The 16938-nt window shown below is 32.1% G+C and overlaps 1 protein-coding gene across 2 annotated transcripts in view; it reads right to left on the bottom strand.

The window, feature by feature from the left end:
• LOC110032393 (probable U3 small nucleolar RNA-associated protein 7) overlaps positions 1-15464 on the bottom strand; it is a 25799-nt gene extending 10335 nt beyond the window's left edge. Inside the window, exons 1-7 of one of the 2 annotated variants that reach the window (XM_020736015.1) lie at positions 15184-15464; positions 11471-11527; positions 11060-11125; positions 10853-10942; positions 8451-8583; positions 8106-8224; positions 7029-7096 (exon numbers count right to left, since the gene is read on the bottom strand). In XM_020736015.1, coding sequence (XP_020591674.1) covers positions 7029-7096; positions 8106-8224; positions 8451-8583; positions 10853-10942; positions 11060-11125; positions 11471-11527 — 533 coding nt within the window. In that variant the 5' untranslated portion in view covers positions 15184-15464. Of the gene's footprint in view, positions 1-7028; positions 7097-8105; positions 8225-8450; positions 8584-10852; positions 10943-11059; positions 11126-11470; positions 11528-12204; positions 12339-15183 lie in introns of those variants that run through there. The other variant, XM_020736016.1, reaches the window with a different exon arrangement.
• Positions 15465-16938: the final 1474 nt, after the last annotated feature.

Below are 16938 nucleotides of genomic sequence, written 5' to 3'. Positions count from 1 at the left end.
TTTGGGATATTCATGAAGAAGCAAATGTGATGTGGGATAAAGTAACAAACGCTATTAAACAAGTGGCAAAAGATGTTCTTGGAGAATCAAAGGGAAAAATATTTACAAATAAAAATAGTTGGCGGTGGAATAATAATTTGCAAGAAAAGATAAAATATAAGAAGTTATGTTATAAAAATTGGTTTAAATGTAAAAGCTTAGAGAACTGGAGAAAATATCAAACGGCTCGCAGGGAGTCTAAAAGAACAATCTGTGATGCTAAAAATTCTGCTTTTAATGATCTTTATAATAGATTAGATACTAAGGGGGTGAAAAATATATGTATAAACTAGTCAAACAAAGAGAAAAGAAAAGTAAAGATTTAACTCAAGTAAAGTGTATTAAAGATGAAAATCAAAAAGTAGTTTTCTTAGAAAAAGATATTTAACATAGGTGGGTGAGTTACTTTGATAAACTTTTTAATGAAGTTTCTGAAAATACGATCGACCTTAGTGATTTTAATATCGTGACTAATAATAAAACGTTTCATTTTTATCGTCGCATTAGCAAAAAAGAAGTTGAGGAGGCTTTAAAGAAAACCAAGGGTGGAAAGTCTGTAGGACCTGATGATATCCCAATTGAAATGTGGAAATATTTGGGAAATTTGGGAGTTTTTAGGCTTACTAAACTCTTTAATATTATTTTAAAAACTAAAAAGATGCCTGAGGAGTGGAGGAAGAGTATTTTGATCCCCATTTTTAAGAATAAAGGGGATGCACAAGAGTGTGCAAATTATAGAGGAATTAAGTTGATGTGTCATACTTTAAAATTATGGGAGAGGGTAATTGAACATAGGTTAAGATGCATCACGAAAATTTCTCATAATCAATTTGGATTTATGCCTGGCAGGTCTACTATGGAAGCTATACATTTATTGAGAGGTTTGATGGAGAAGTTCAGAGATAATAAGGAGAATCTACATTTGATTTTTATTGATTTAGAAAAAGCTTACGATAAGGTTCCAAGAGATATCCTTTGGAGAGTTCTCGAGAAGAAATGTGTTGATATGACTTATATTCAAGTCATTAAAGATATGTATACTAGAGCTGTTACTTGTGTTCAAACTGAAGGAGGATTGACAAAATATTTTCCTATTTCTGTTGGTTTACATCAGGGATCGACTTTAAGCCCATATCTTTTTGCTTTAGTTATGGATGGTCTTACTGGACATCTACAAGAGGATGTACCTTGGTGTATGCTTTTTGCTGATGATATTCTTCTCGTGGATAAAACGAGAGAAAAAGCCCAGGAAAAACTTGAATTATGGAGGTCTACATTGGAGTCTAAAGGCCTTCGTTTAAGTAGAACTAAAACTGAATACATGGAATGTAATTTTAGTAGTAATAGCTCTAGTGACAGAAGTGTGACTTTGGGTGATCAAATTATTAAAAGGTGTGAACGATTTAGATATCTTGGGTCCGTTGTCCAAAGCGATGGTGATATAGATGGAGATGTTAATAGTAGAATTCAAGTTGGTTGGTTGAAGTGGAGGAATGCTTCGGGCCTTTTGTGTGATAGAAAAGTACCGCTAAGACTGAAAGGAAAATTTTATAAGATGGTGGTGAGACCTGCAATGCTCTATGGCGCTGAATGTTGGCCTTTAAAAGAGAAGCATAATAATAAGTTAAGTGTTGCCGAGATGAGAATGATTAGGTGGATGAGTGGATTTACACTTAGAGACAAAATGCGGAATGAATATATTCGTGATAGGGTTGGTGTAGCTCCTGTGACAGACAAAATTAGAGAAAGTCGTCTTAGATGGTTTGGTCATATTAAACGTCGACCATTAGATGATCCGATTAGGAGAGTAGATGTTTTAAATTCGACTTGTGTTAAGAAAGGCAGAGGTAGACCTAGGAAGACTTGGGCTTATTGTATTAAAAATGATCTTAATTTACTAGAACTAAATGAAAATATGACACTAAATAGGACGCAATGGAGAAAAACGATTCATGTAGCCGACCCCACGTAGTGGGATTAAGGCTTTGTTGTTGTTGTTGTTGTTGTACAATTCCTGATTTTAATGTCAACCACAAGTACTACCAAAGTAAGAATAACATATACTATGTTGACTTTGTTATAAAGGATGGTTGCATATTGAGGCCCTTGGTTATGCATCCATAACTATGGTAAGATACTTCCTGATTTATGTCTTTGTTCCCAATTCAACCTAGGTTTAATTCAAGTATCAGAAGATTATTTGCATCATTAATTACCCATTTTCATTGTATATAACCACAATGTCAGGTTTAAGAATTTTTTAATGACATTAAATTACTCAAACCTATATACAACAAAATGATGAAAAAACTAATTTAAAACGGTGTCCTAAATACCTCAAACATCCAAGTTTTACTACAATGGCTCTGATCGTAAGACCATAAAAAACTCAATTGAGGCTGTCCATGGCATACCCTCTCACCAGACCTAATAAATTATTCATTTTCTACTCATGTTCACTTGTCATTGATCAGCTGAATCTTTTGTTGACCATATGTATGTATTTGATGTCATTGCAGAAACAAAATTAGATTACTGATGGTTAAAAAAGTTTCTCATTTAAAATTTTAAGATTTAGTTCCTGAGATTAAGTTCAACTCTATTTACAACAATAGATTTTTTGACAGATCTCCATTAAATCAGCCTCAGCTTAACACATTCAAAAAACAAAAGAAAAATGCCCACTCACTCAAGCTGTAGGATGTTTGCGTATTAGACCAATTTTAAATGATAAAAACATTTTAGCTTACTAAGGGACCCTTCAAGATCTTAGGCTTTCTATAGAATGTCAAGTTTATTCCCCTGCCAAGAGCCCTAGAGCTAGAACTTCTACCAACGCTTACATATATGATCATGAAATCCACAGGACTTTAAAGGATGAGGTTGCTATCAATGAACAATTAAACAAGCACCATAACTATGAAGGTCATGCTGCATTATGTCTAGTAGTTTTATCAAAATTTGCCACTTTTGAAAATCAATTTTTTATGCTACCACGATCTTGTTTAGCATTAAGAGACGGCTCGAATTAGTGTTAAAAAGTGGTGAGAATTATATTCCAATAATGACCTATGTTGAACTGAGTTCTAATAATGACTTTATCATGTTTGTTTAGTTTGTAATAATTTCAAATTTAAACTTCATTCCAATTTTTTCATACTTTTCATTTGTTTTATGGATAAGGGTAAATTCCAAACTATGTTCCCATAAATTTTATGCTATCATTAATTTTTATTACATGCAAATGAAATTTCGATTACTTCCAAGCTCCCAACCTTACAAGTTCTTAAAATAGCAATTGACTGCCATTCACTTTCTTTATATATATGCAAATGAAATTTTGATTACTTCCAAGCTCCCAACCTTACAAGTTCTTAAAATAGCAATTGACTGTCATTCACTTTCCTTATCCCTGGAATTGAGATTTAACCACAAAAAAATATTTGCATCACAACAAACTAACCTATGGTTGAGAGTGAGTTTGCATGGTTGAAGGCCCCTTCAATAAGGTTATGATTTATTCCATTCATGAATGGTTCGGCTTCACTTATAAAGATTGTGTTTATCTAAAAAAACAATAAAAAGTAGAATTGATAAACTTAACATGCACAAAGTACTGACTAGACCTGCTCCTTAGGCAAGCAAAATCAAGCTGGTCTCTGTAGTCAAACCCGAGATAGACCTAAGGCCCACCATTTAAACAAATTAGGATATCTTATAAGATAAACACACATTACATAACTTGAAATAAGTAAATATTTCTAAATAGAATATGGACAAATATATTTATACATAAACATATAAACTTGCATCTTCATACTTGATGAATTCTTATAGAACTTGTTTGATTTTACAAGCAAGTATGAAGGTAGCCTTCAAAAATATAAATGTTAGGAATATACTAAAACACAAATTAAGTTCATATAAAGATAGAAATATATATTTGTGGGCAGCTTCTATTTTTATGAAAGAAAAATAAATAATAAAAAAATGCTTGAACTTAAAAATTTTAAATGATACACATATAGTTCATAAATATAACATAAGCTAGCATTTAAAAGCAAACTGATTTATCAATTTTGACAATTTAAGATACTTTAACTTTAAAAAGTAAAATATAATCATAATTCAACAATATTTAATACCATTAAAGTTATCATCATTATCTTCAATAAAAGTAACTAGGGTCGCTTTATAAAGTCAAGTTCAATGCTATATGAGGTGTTAAACTCTGATTTATACTTGTATTTTTATACAACATCAAGCCATGTTATAATTACTATAATCCGTCCTCCAAATAATAAGAAAGCATCAAATCTTGAATCAAATTAATAATTCCTAAGTAGCCCTCCCTCACTCCCAACATCTATCCCAGTTTCTCCCACCACTCCTTTCCCCTTCCAATTACCAAAAGTCCACAAGCAAATGCCAATATACATTAAAGAAGGATGGAAAAAAAAATATTTATGAAATGGAATGGAATAATTACAGCTACCACATCCATTGACCAAATGCTTTCTTTCTTTTTTCCAACTTAAATTAAGAACAATATAGCAAGAAAGTAGCAAAGCACAGAAGAGATCAGTAAGGAATTAATTCGATGAGTTTGAAGTAAACAATAAAAATAGAGAAGTAAAAAACTAAAATAAAAAAATGCTAAATTTAAATCTAAGTTCATCTTATTTTTTAAAAGAAACAATTCTGTAGCACAACCGTCAAAGCAAATAATACATATCACAAAAGTACTTATAATCAGCATCCAAAAGAAGCAATTACAATGTTCTATGTACATAACCAACTAGTCTGCCAGACAAAAAATTATGCTAGAATTTGGGTTAAGCAAATTATATTAGCCAAAATAATCCAACAAAAACTTTAACATGAGGATAAATTAATATACCTACATGCCTTATAGACACAGCTTCAGTCCGGATTAAAAAATATATATATATGAAATTATTAAAACAAAGATAAAGCTACTTATCAAACCAAAAATAAAAATAAAAACACATAAATTGAGCTACGATAGCTAGGGCAGCAGTGTCGGGTAAACAAAAAGCTTTTTCCTACTATAACTTAGAAATTCATGCTCCCAATGTGGACATGACTTAATTAAATACTTTCTTTGATGCTTCTCCTATAAACATGCTCGTAACAGTTCAAATGAACAAAATTATAGACCTACATCAATCATAAGTCACAATGACAACTATTCTCTCATTATAGAATTGCAACTCATAACAATTTAATATTTAGGGTCCGTTTGGCGCGGGTTATACCTGCATTCGGCGTTTTCGGAACGCCGGGGTGGCGTTTGAAAAACACGTTCGGGTCGGCGGTAAAAATACGCGCGTAAGGGTTTATCCTTTATCCACCGAATCGTTCGCCGCTCCTATTATCCTGCGTTCCGCATTTAGGGATAGATTATTACTCGACTGCCCTTCAATCCCATCGTTGCCCCAGATCAGTGATCAGACTCCCCTAATCTCGTCTCTGCTCCTCGATCCCGTCTGTGATCGGACTCTTCGATCTCGTGCACCCCTCTGCTCTCCCATTTCCCGTCTGGCATTAGGTTGGTGGATCGAAAGTTGTTTGAAAAGTTGTTTGAAATTTTCACTCCTCTTCCCTGTAGAGAAATGCTATTTGTGTCGTTGTCTGGGATGGTATGAATTATGGTGAGTTGGGAAATGCTATTACTGGAATGCGTTGGGCAATACTATTACTGGGCAGAATTTTTTGATCCTTTGTGTTATAGGGATTTCTTCATGTATATTCTTCATATTATTGTAGTTATTGTTGTTTACTGAGATCAAATGATTTATGGGATGTAGTTAGGCAAGCTCCCAGTGATCGTTCGTATGAAATTTTTGATCCTTTGTATTACTGGGATCCTTCATCTAAAATTTCGCAGGCTCCCTGTGATCGTTGTCTGTGTTGTCATATGAAAGATTTGTTTGGTATAATGGTTAAAAAAAAAATTTCAGATGTATTCAGATGTTAGGTATGTAATGACGGTTGACATCCTTTCTATGGGATGTAGTAGTTATTGTCATCCTCATTTTGTCTGTTTTAAGTTTGGCATTGTTAGAATGCGATGAAATTTGGTAATGTTAGTTTGGCATTGTTGCATAAAATAGCACTAGTTTTTGAATTGCATAAAAGCCAGAGATGTTCCTTTAACTGATTCGAGAAAAACAGTTATACAAAAGTGTTGTTGGGGTTTATATTTGTCAGCTATGTTCCTTTATCATTTTAAGGTTGAAAAACAGCTATAAAAGAGCTCATATATGGAGGCATTTTCATTTCTCTTGTTGTAGGCTTGTGTTTTCTTCAATCATCTGGAAGAGGTGTTGGGGTTTATTTGCTTCAATCATCTGAAAGGCAGATTTTTTAAGTTATGTTTTTATTAGACTTGATTATTGAACAAACTTATAAAGCACAGCTTGATTACTGAAGAAATTTCAGTTTATGGTTTAGCTAAACAGAGATGTTGAAGTTTATTTGTTTGTCGGGTTGCATTCGATATTCTGCAGTTATAATTGCTGCAGGTTGAGTACCAGAGTTTTAAATTGAACGTTTTAATATTTTTACTTGTAATTGTAATTGTATTTCTTTTTATTTTATTTGTTTTGATACTCACGAAGTGATGAGCAATATATTTTAATTTTTGTAATTGAACTGTAATATTTTGAGACATCTGTTTTATCTATTATTTTCCATAAACAGTTCTGTTGCAAACTGTTTAACCGAACAGGAGCAGGATGGTCATTTATTCAACAACAGCTCCCAGTAAGTTGTTCTGAATAAGCTGCCTCAAACAGCAAACCAGTTTATTCTGATAATTTGCATATTATCAGATTATCAAAATAATCTGCTTATCAGCAAATTATAAATAATCAACAGCTAACCCAAACAGACCCTTAGTTTGTAATGGATTAAGAAAGAAGAAAATAAACAAAAAAGTAACCTCATAGATATCAATGTGATACCTCTTCTGAGCTACAGCGAAAAATTGTTCATTGTGCAGGAAGACCACATCACGCACTGTTTCCCTGACCTGTTGGACAAAATGTTAGTCACCATGCATCCCTCAACAACTTGAAAAACAGATGATTAAATTAATCCATCCACCAGAATACCTATGCTAACAAAATGGATTCAATATTATGCAGGACAAAAAAATTAAGGCCATCAAAGGGCACAAGCATATAAGAAAAAGTTATTTCCTACAGTGAAAGCATGGGTTGGGGTCATGAAAATAATTAAACTTTTAATACCAATTCCATGAGAAGGGAGATGACCAAGAAGAATATAGATGAGGCGCACCATGTGCACTGCATTGTCAAAATGTAATCCTCCATATGCTACCTTGCTTTTATAGTTCTTATTAGTTCGTGAGCCCACAACCCATAAGCCTTTTTTTGGAAAATTTAAATGCATAACACTTAGTTTCTTTGTATTTACATATCACCTAAACTTCAATTTTTACATATATATGCTACCTTACTTATGCATGAAAATGTGTATTTCACTTTTTAAAAGTTAAAATAGTTATAGTTTTTTATGTGATATGAAAGATTAGGTTGGTATAAATGTAAAAAATAAAGTTTAGGTGTTAGATATCTAAATACATAGGAATTGGGTGGTACGTAAGTAAATGACCTTTTTTTTTGGCCCGCTTGAAAGTCTGAAGATGGAAGTTTGATATTACATAGGTGTGAATCAAACCTCAGACCATGTCAGCAACTTCCAAGGCCCTAGCTAATCAGACTAGTTGATGCCCACTACTTAGAAACAACTTCCAAAGCCCACAGCCGAGTATAAAGTATGAAATGATTAACAAAGTTAATAATAAATAAATAGACCAAGGAAAGTGTTACTAAACTTAGGATGGATAAATAAGAACCAACAAAACTTTAGATTGATAAATTTTTACTAACAAGTTCTACAAACTTCTAAAGATACGATCCACATCAAATGCTAAACATCAATGTGTGATCATGGCATGATTATTAAGACATCAATGAAAGAGATGCCAGAAAAAATTGAGAGATAAATGATCATACCTGAAATTCTTTGATGAGATCCATGGTAATCATATCTATCAAAGCCAAATGACCCTTTCGTCCTCCAACAAGCATATATCGTCCATTCAATGTATATTCCAACGTGTACGGACCTAAATCTGCAAGATCATTTCAAAAGAAATGAAATTTGCTGCATAGAATCAAAAAGCAACAAAGAAAAAAAATGAAGAGGAGAAGTCAATTCTTGAAAATCATGAAAGAGAAATCCCAGAAGAGCCAGGTAAAGTTCATGAAAGAGTACTACTTAAGCAGTTGCAGGACAGTTGCACTTTAAAAATTTATGAGAAAAATGAAGAGATAAGCCAAAAAATTCTTATTTTCTACCTGGCAAAACCATGTCAAATGGTTTCCTTGAACTTATAATATCAACTTCTTGAAGAATAGTTTCCTGCTTGATCCTCCATGTCTTTTCTAGACCTTCGGCCTCCAAATAGCCATGCTCGGTAGGCAAAAGCCACTATAAAATGCTTAAGATGATTATTATCAATAAAAGCTTTACTACCATTTATAGGAATAAAAAAAATGACAAACTTTTAAAGAAGAAAAGTACTATAAAGAAAAATGATAAACTGAATTACTGAAAAATTTGTGTTTTGTTGACTTAAAATGTTCCATTAAAACTAATCAGTAGACTCCATTCATCATTGAATCTCTAAGAGCATTGTCAGCCTAAACTGCAGTATCATTCTTCACAAGAATAACACTTAAACTTCATTCATATCACAATCAGACAATTTTCTCATATAGCTTCACTGAGAAGTTATTAAAATTCAAAAAATTGTTCAATTACAATCTGGGATTAAAATATCTAACAAACTTCTATTTTTTACTGTTCATTTGATTAGTCTCTGTATTTTTCTATGTAATTAGGAAGAATGTAAAAATGTTTTACCTAAATGTTTCACCTGAATTGTTTGATTTCTATGAAATTAATAAGAAATGTGATAACATCAAATAATGAAAACAAATTCAAATTTGCCCTTATAATTCTTTTTGAAAGCCTACTAAAAATCGTAGGGAAATTTTCTCCACTTGACATTGACGGCCTTACAAAGCCACCGGTGCCTTTCCAGTTTCTTTATTGAATGTTGTTGGCTGCATCCCTCTAGCAACTATCTGTTTCTCGTATTATTGCATAGAGTTGATTTCTACCCAATCTTCCTTCTCACTGAAAAACAGCTCATACGCTAAAATATGTTGACCTATTTAGGTATTTTCATTCCCTTACTTCTTGGTTCTAGTTCTCTAATATTTTTTTTCCCTTAAAATTTCTACATCAACACCTAAGATGTGTTGGATTCATAAGAAATTTACATTCCATTTCACTATGGCCTTGTTTCTGTCATCTTTTTTCCTTTGAGAAAAGTATATGTTATTCAATGTTGAAAGAGTTAGATTATTTGTTTTATATTTTTTTAATCATTTAAAGGTAAAGATTCAATTCAAGTTAAGTGTATTAAAGATGAAAATCAAAAAGTATTTTTCTTAGATAAGGAAATTTAATATAGGTGGGTGAGTTATTTTGATAAACTTCTCAATGAAGTTTCAGATATGATTAACTTTTTAAAAGTGAAATACACATTTTCATGCATAGATTTATAATACCAAAGTATTATAAATACAAATATCAAACTTTATGTGTTAGATATGTAAATACATAAGAAATGTATGGTGTGTATGTAAATTTGCCGTAAATAAATTGCATGTATCATAAATAACACGGTCGATGGATATTCATGTGGTGTAATAGTAGAAACTAAATAAAGCAAGTGAAATCCAAAACCAACAAGACAAAAAATGGACCATTAACTCCATCATAATGAAAAGTGAAAACAGAGATTTTAGCACGTTTCTATCTACCCAGGTAACTGGAAGTCTGGAAGCACCTTAAAGTTCATATGTAGCTCACAAAGCCCATCATCATCAGCACAACGTTAAAGTTCATAATCAACATCTAGCACAATTGATCATGTAATTCCAAATAATAAAGCACCCTCCTTTTGCTGACCAAGATACTTAATCAGTTCTGGTACCTTGTAAACTAGATTAAGAAACACTATATAGAAACAATAAGACAGATAATTACAACAAATCTAAATGCTTAATAATTAAGACAAATGGGACCAGAGATTTAATCAATAACAGTTTGACCTTCATTGTTGCATTTTGCCTGTAAGAAATTCCTTTTGCAATATCCATCTATTTTGCGGATAAACTCCTAAATACAGAAAAAGTACACTAATTTCTTTCCAGAACTATTTATAATAAACTTCAACTCGATAAAAATAATGCATGAAATGTTGTACTACAATCATCACTGAAAAGAGGCGTTTCTTTGCAAATGGAAAGGATTTAGTTAACCAGTAAAAACAGCATGTCTAAATGCTTAATAATTAAGACAAATGGGACTAGCGATTTAATCAATAACAGTTTGGCACTTCTTTGCTTTTTTTGCATTTTGCCTGTAAGAAATTCCTTTTGCAATATCCAGCTATTTTGCGGATAAACTCCTAAACACTGAAAAAACACACTAATTTCTTTCCAGAACTATTGATAATAAACTTCAACTCAATAAAAATAATGCATGAAATGTTGTACTAAAATCATCACTGAAAATAGAGAGGCGTTTCTTTGCAAATGGAAAGGATTTAGTTAACCAGTAAAAACAGCCACAGCATTTAAATATGCTCATTATGATCTTATGTAAATAAGAGAAACAAAGAAACCTTTTCAGCAATAGCAGCAGCTTTTGCAGATTGGCCATATAACTTTTCTTTAACAGTGAGCTGCCCTTTCAGCTTTTTATCCCGTAAGACCTAAATATAATGAAAAAGGTTGATAAGATATCAAAAAAAAACCACTAAAATTTAGTACATAGGTTTGGAATCTCAATATATGTTGCTCAAACAAATTCAAAAAATAGGGAAGTATACCTCCAGGTTAGCACCATCTCCACGTAGATACTTTTTTGCATTTGGATCTAATTCCTCAAAATTTTCCTATAAATTTAATTAGCTGTCAAACTATTAGGAAAACAAAAAGAAACAAGTTTGTTCAATTCCAACTCTTAGATAATTACCCAAAGGCAAATTTGGATTCCAAAGATGACTAATACACAAAGATACTCTCATAGATATGACAAAAAATTGAAATTTTTAACTTAGTTTGATCAACAAAGGAAAATAAAAATAATAATAAAATAAGAAACCAATTGTACAACAAAATCATAATACCAATAAATACATCTAATGCAGATAGCACAACAACAGAATAAAGCATTGTAGCAATAAATTTTGTCAATGCAATGCCATGAAACTAATATCAATAGCGGACATATGACATACCTGTTTTCCGCCAACATTAAACTTTTCAGTCTCCATATTTTCTAGACTAACAACCATCTGTCAATATAAAGAAGCCACTAGTAAGAATGAAGTAATACTGGACAACTAAAGTTAGAGCTCATTAATACACCAAAAAAAATGTGCAACATTATCTCATGTAAAAAAATTGAGGAATCATAGATCACAAGTCATCAATTAATCTATCAAATTTTTTTCTGTAAAAATACAAAGATAACAATAAAATGAGTAGTATTCAATGTTTAATACCATTTTCCCTTCTGGTTTGATTTGATTTTCTGTAATGATTCAGTATAGTTTTGGTGCTCTGCATCTGCTTATATCAACACCAGTTGAAATATTGGATGTCAGTCATGCGACTTTCATGGTTCAACAACATGATTATTATAATTATCACTCATTAAACAAGGTGTCAAATCTTGAGTGCAAGCCTTTACAGGGGGCAAAAATTCTCTCAAATTTCAAATATCTTCCTTATTTCAATAGCTACAAATATAGAAACATGATTAATCCTTATATATTTTGTCCAATGACATTTTTCATGTGATTTCTATGCAATTAAGGATTTTCGTATATAGAAAGTATCAAGCATAATCTAAAAATCATGTTGTATATATAATGGTACAAGGCCCTCAATGGAAGACACGAAAATTCATATCATTTCTTATATCTCTATGGTATTAGAGCTATAAAAACAGAAGAACCCTGAGCATTACCTTCTTCCACCTATAATTTGTAGCCCCAAGGTTTTTCTACGATTTGCACTTACGCCCGCCTTCTTGTTTACACCACCCTTTATCTGCATCCTTGAGCCACATTTTATCCCACCGAAAACAGAAGGCCGCAATCCTACAACTTCAAGAAAGAAAATCCAAGTTCTTTCTTTTTTCCTTTAGAAAATGTCTTCTATATCAAAAGTTATTGATCAATCATATAATTCTAATCACCCCTAAAGTCAATGGGTATTAAATCCTTAAATCTACAATCAAACTAAAAGGAAGAAAGTACCTTATTCGGTATTTACTTGTGAAAAATCTTCCTCGGAGTAAAAGAAAAGTTGGTCCACCCTATTAGACCTATACTATGCGAAGATAATCTTAATTTTGCCACATGAGATACAAAAGATTCCCTTAGATATGTCCTGGCTACATAATTTGATGATGCTAGGATCAATAGAACATAAATGTTTCGAACCACAACCAAAGATATTTGAGACATGATGAAACAAACAAATTACAAGGTGCATTATATAGCCTTAGTACATGAAATTAAGACAAAAATTCATTAAACAAGTTACTCATTTGGTTAGAAAATATTATAACAAATGAAAAATACATCTCAAACTTGATTACTAACAGTGTATCAAAATGAAATACAGTGAAGATGCTTCAATGATACAAACTTTTGGAGAAGGAGAAAGAGTTTATGAATTTCAAGTTGAACTAAACATTGAACATGATCAAGCACACATCCAAATACTTCAAAAAGTCTCCCTTTTCAATCTAAATGAAGTCTCCTCTAATACTATAAGTCAAGAAGAGTAATGTGGTGCTATGTTAGAAACACCGCCATAATATTGCCCACATTGTTTTCCTTACACCAAACACGAGAAGTTGGCCAACATACTAACCAAAGGACTATCGAGCACTATATTTTAGATGTCAGGCACAAAAAATATCTACTCAATAGTTTGAAACTATTAGTGCTTCTAAAGTCTAGCTTGGTAATACGTGGTATTACAAAGTTGGCAATCCATTACAAAATCAGTGTTCCATCATTATGGACAAGGTGGCAATCCATGAGCCTTTGCAGGTGGCAAAAATGTCTCTCAAGTTTCAAAGAAATAAATGTTTGTAAGTAATGGAATAACTTCCATATTTCCATAATTACAAGTACATAAACATGATTAATCCTTATACTTTGTTTCATATGACTTTCATGGTTTCCATAAGTACAAATTACAAAGACAGACCTAGAATCCTAATGCACGAATAGAGGTTCAAAGCCCTAAATGAACTTTACACAAATTCAAATCATTTCTCCTCTCTTCAATATCATATAATTGGCATTAGGAAAGCTTAGACTTTAAGACCACTCACATTAACGCACTCATGGCTCGTTTTCAAAAGAGAAGCACAAAAAATATGCCATCTATAATCATACAAATTGGAGAGAATAATATATCTTGTAGTTTAATAGTATTTTAATCTTATCAACAATGTAGCGATCAAAGAAGAAATGAATCAAAATAATATAGATGAACGCTTGCAACATGTCTACACATTGATGCATAAGGCTTGGAATAAGCAAGTAAACAATGTAAAATAGAAAAGCCACGGTCAACATAAAGTACAAAATAAATAATTTAATGCACTAATAACAATACCTAGACCCTCACCCATATTGCCTATTTTAACCACTTAATGATATAGTTTAGGCTTCTCAAAACATCACTTGAAAAGGAACTCCCCAAAACTTGGATAAATCCATATTACAATTAATTAAATAATAAATGCATATTTGAATTTACTTCTCCAACCAATATTTCAAAATAGTAAAAAATTCATATCTAAAAACTGGTTCCCTAAAACAACCTACCTTACTTCATAAAACCATTAATCAAATGGACGGTATTGGCCAATATGGCATAACAGAAGATATTTACTCAAATAATGTAAGTTTTTTTTTTTTCATCATAAACTCATCCTAAGAAGAATTGTCAATTCATAAGTTAAAAGTTTTATTGCATTTTAAATGTTAATTAAATAGGTGTTAGTTTCACATTATTCAACAGGAAAAAAAATATCTATTTGATATAAATTAGGTTTACAGTCTTAAACCCATTCTATGGGGGAACTCACTTCATCGAAACATATATCCATCTCCAATCCGGTGCACTTACATACATAGCACACAATTCTTATGTATTTACATATGTCACACCTAAACTTTCACATTTGCACATAGAGCACTAAAATGAAATCATAACCTAAATACTATCATTAAGTATGGCTCATATACCGGATAAGGGACAGATGCTGGAGCAGAACGGAGCGAGCATAGCACAGCGGAACGCAGTGGAAGCATTTGTCCAATCGGGGGAGTTACGTTATGTGGTTTAAGGGTGCGGGGGCAACGCCCCTGCGGTACGATACAAGCGTAACTTTGTAATTAACTATTGTACTTTAGGGTTATATATATATATCTGTACTCTTTTTTTGAATTGAAGGAAAGTTGCCACCTGCTCCCGAGAGCGTAGGCATCTTTACCGAACCTTGTTAAATATTTGTGTTTTCTTCTGAATTTGTGTCGATTCTTGGTTTTCTTTGACCTAAAATTCTCAAGAACTATGAATATAAATATGAAAGTTTAGGTGTGAAATATGTAAATACATAAGAATTTTGTACTATGAATGTAAATTTTCCTAATCCATAGTTAAGAATTAAAATCCCAAAGTCCTCAAACTATTATAGGTAAGAGCTGTAAAGCACCAGAGTTTGAGCAGGATTTAGCAAAAATTAACTTGAATATTGCAACCAGTAAAATCTCAAACTTAGGGGCTGTTTGGCAGCAGGATTTAAGCAGTATTTAACCTAAATCCTGCCAAGCAGTAAAAATGACACCTTTAAATCCTACAGATTCTTAAATCTCGTTTTTCCCTCCGTTTTGCATTAAATCCAAGAATTAATAAATACCTTTGGAAGATGGACTTATGGGAATCAGAGGAGCTGAAGTGCACGAAGGTGGGCGCACGAATGGGAAGAAAGACGAGGGTTGCCTTCGTCAATGGTTTCGAGTAGGAGCAGAGCAGAAGGAGAAAGATGGGAGTTTTGGAGGTCTTTGTACGCCGCGATCCTGTCGTTGCCTTGAGCCAGTAATTGCGACTGTATAGCGATGGTTTTAGCCACCAAGGATATGGTTTTGAGCGAAGCCGGGACTGGGGTAGGCAAGTGGGCGAGGGTTTCGAGCAGGGGAGGGAGAGGAAGATTGGTTTCTGCCTTTAATTTAATATTATTCAAGTTAACTTTTATTAACTTAATTTATTTATAACTAATAATTAATTATAATAACTAATTATTAAATATAAACTATATGTTAAATTTTAATTAATTTAACAATCTCCCAAATAATTATTAATTAGTTTACCATATAACTAATCAATAATTAATTTATGAATGTTAAATTATTAGTTAATAATAATTAGTTTAATAAAAAAAATTAATAATTAGTTAGTTTAATAAATATTTAATTATTGGTAAACATAATTTCAAATAAATTTTAAATTTATATTTCAACTGTTTAAATCCTAAAATAAGTTATGAAACAATTTCACTATATTTAATATTTGTCATTCTAAACATTTTCTTAAACACCTCAAAATTCACAAAATAGGTATTGAAAGAATTTTTAAAATTATACTTAAATTAATCCTATTTGTGACCAAATACCCCCTAAAAATATTGAATTCAAAATCTCGTTTCTACCGATTTTACCTTAAATCTCATAAAAAAATATTTTTGAGATTCCACATATTTCGGTTAAATATGAGACTTTTCTCTTCCCGTTGTCCATCGATATCGAGCTTCGTCACGCTTTCCTCATGAGGAAAGCTATGAGAATTAGGGTAAGAGAGGCTTAGTAGTTCAACAGTTTAATTAAATATTAGTTATGTATATATATATAGCCCGTTTGTTCGGGCTTAAGGGCTGACCATCTTGCTCTGTTTTTTGTGATATGGTTATTTTTTGCGGTATTGACCATAGCAGATTTTGGCCTCTTTAAATTTTTTTCTTCTGTTGACATGTTTGTTTGGGTTGTTATATTTCTACTAAAAGCCTCATACCCAAGGACTTTAGCTTCCCTCTACCGTTTTTGTCTTTGCCACCGAATACGTTGGCTCTGGATGTTTGGTTTTCTTGTGACAGGAAGGTCTTTCATTTCCTTTCATTTGCAGTTTTGGTTCAAGGTTTTCGGAGGTTTCAACTTTTGGGGAGCTGGTTTTGTTGTCCCAGATGCGTATTGCTGCAGACTCTCGGTGCTGATCAGTGAGATAGACAGACGCTCTCTTTTGCGATGCATACGTATTTCTGGTATTTTTGGTCTCGGGTTTTTTGCTTTTTGCTCTCTGAGGTATAGTTTATTTTGGGGTATACTTTCTTTTATTGCCTATTGGTATACTCTTTTCATGTTTTTTGGGGGTGAGTTGTACTGTGGTAGAGGAACCCCACTATGGGTGTGTATTGTAGTTATTTTCTTTTTTAGTTTGGGGTATCCTCTCCTACCCTTCATTTTGTACTAAATTTTATAATTAACACGTAAGGAGCCGAATAACACTACTTCCCATATATATATAAAATAGATGTTATTCCTGATTTGACTTTGCAAAATAAAAACTATTACTTTGATTAAGTTAATTTACTAATTAGTTATTAACTAGAATATTACCTTGC

Source organism: Phalaenopsis equestris, unplaced genomic scaffold (assembly GCF_001263595.1).
Source record: "Phalaenopsis equestris unplaced genomic scaffold, ASM126359v1 Scaffold000937, whole genome shotgun sequence".
Lineage (NCBI taxonomy): Eukaryota > Viridiplantae > Streptophyta > Magnoliopsida > Asparagales > Orchidaceae > Phalaenopsis > Phalaenopsis equestris.
The sequence above is the reverse complement of the archived record's forward strand: the minus strand, read 5'-3'. Positions and strand labels throughout refer to the sequence as shown.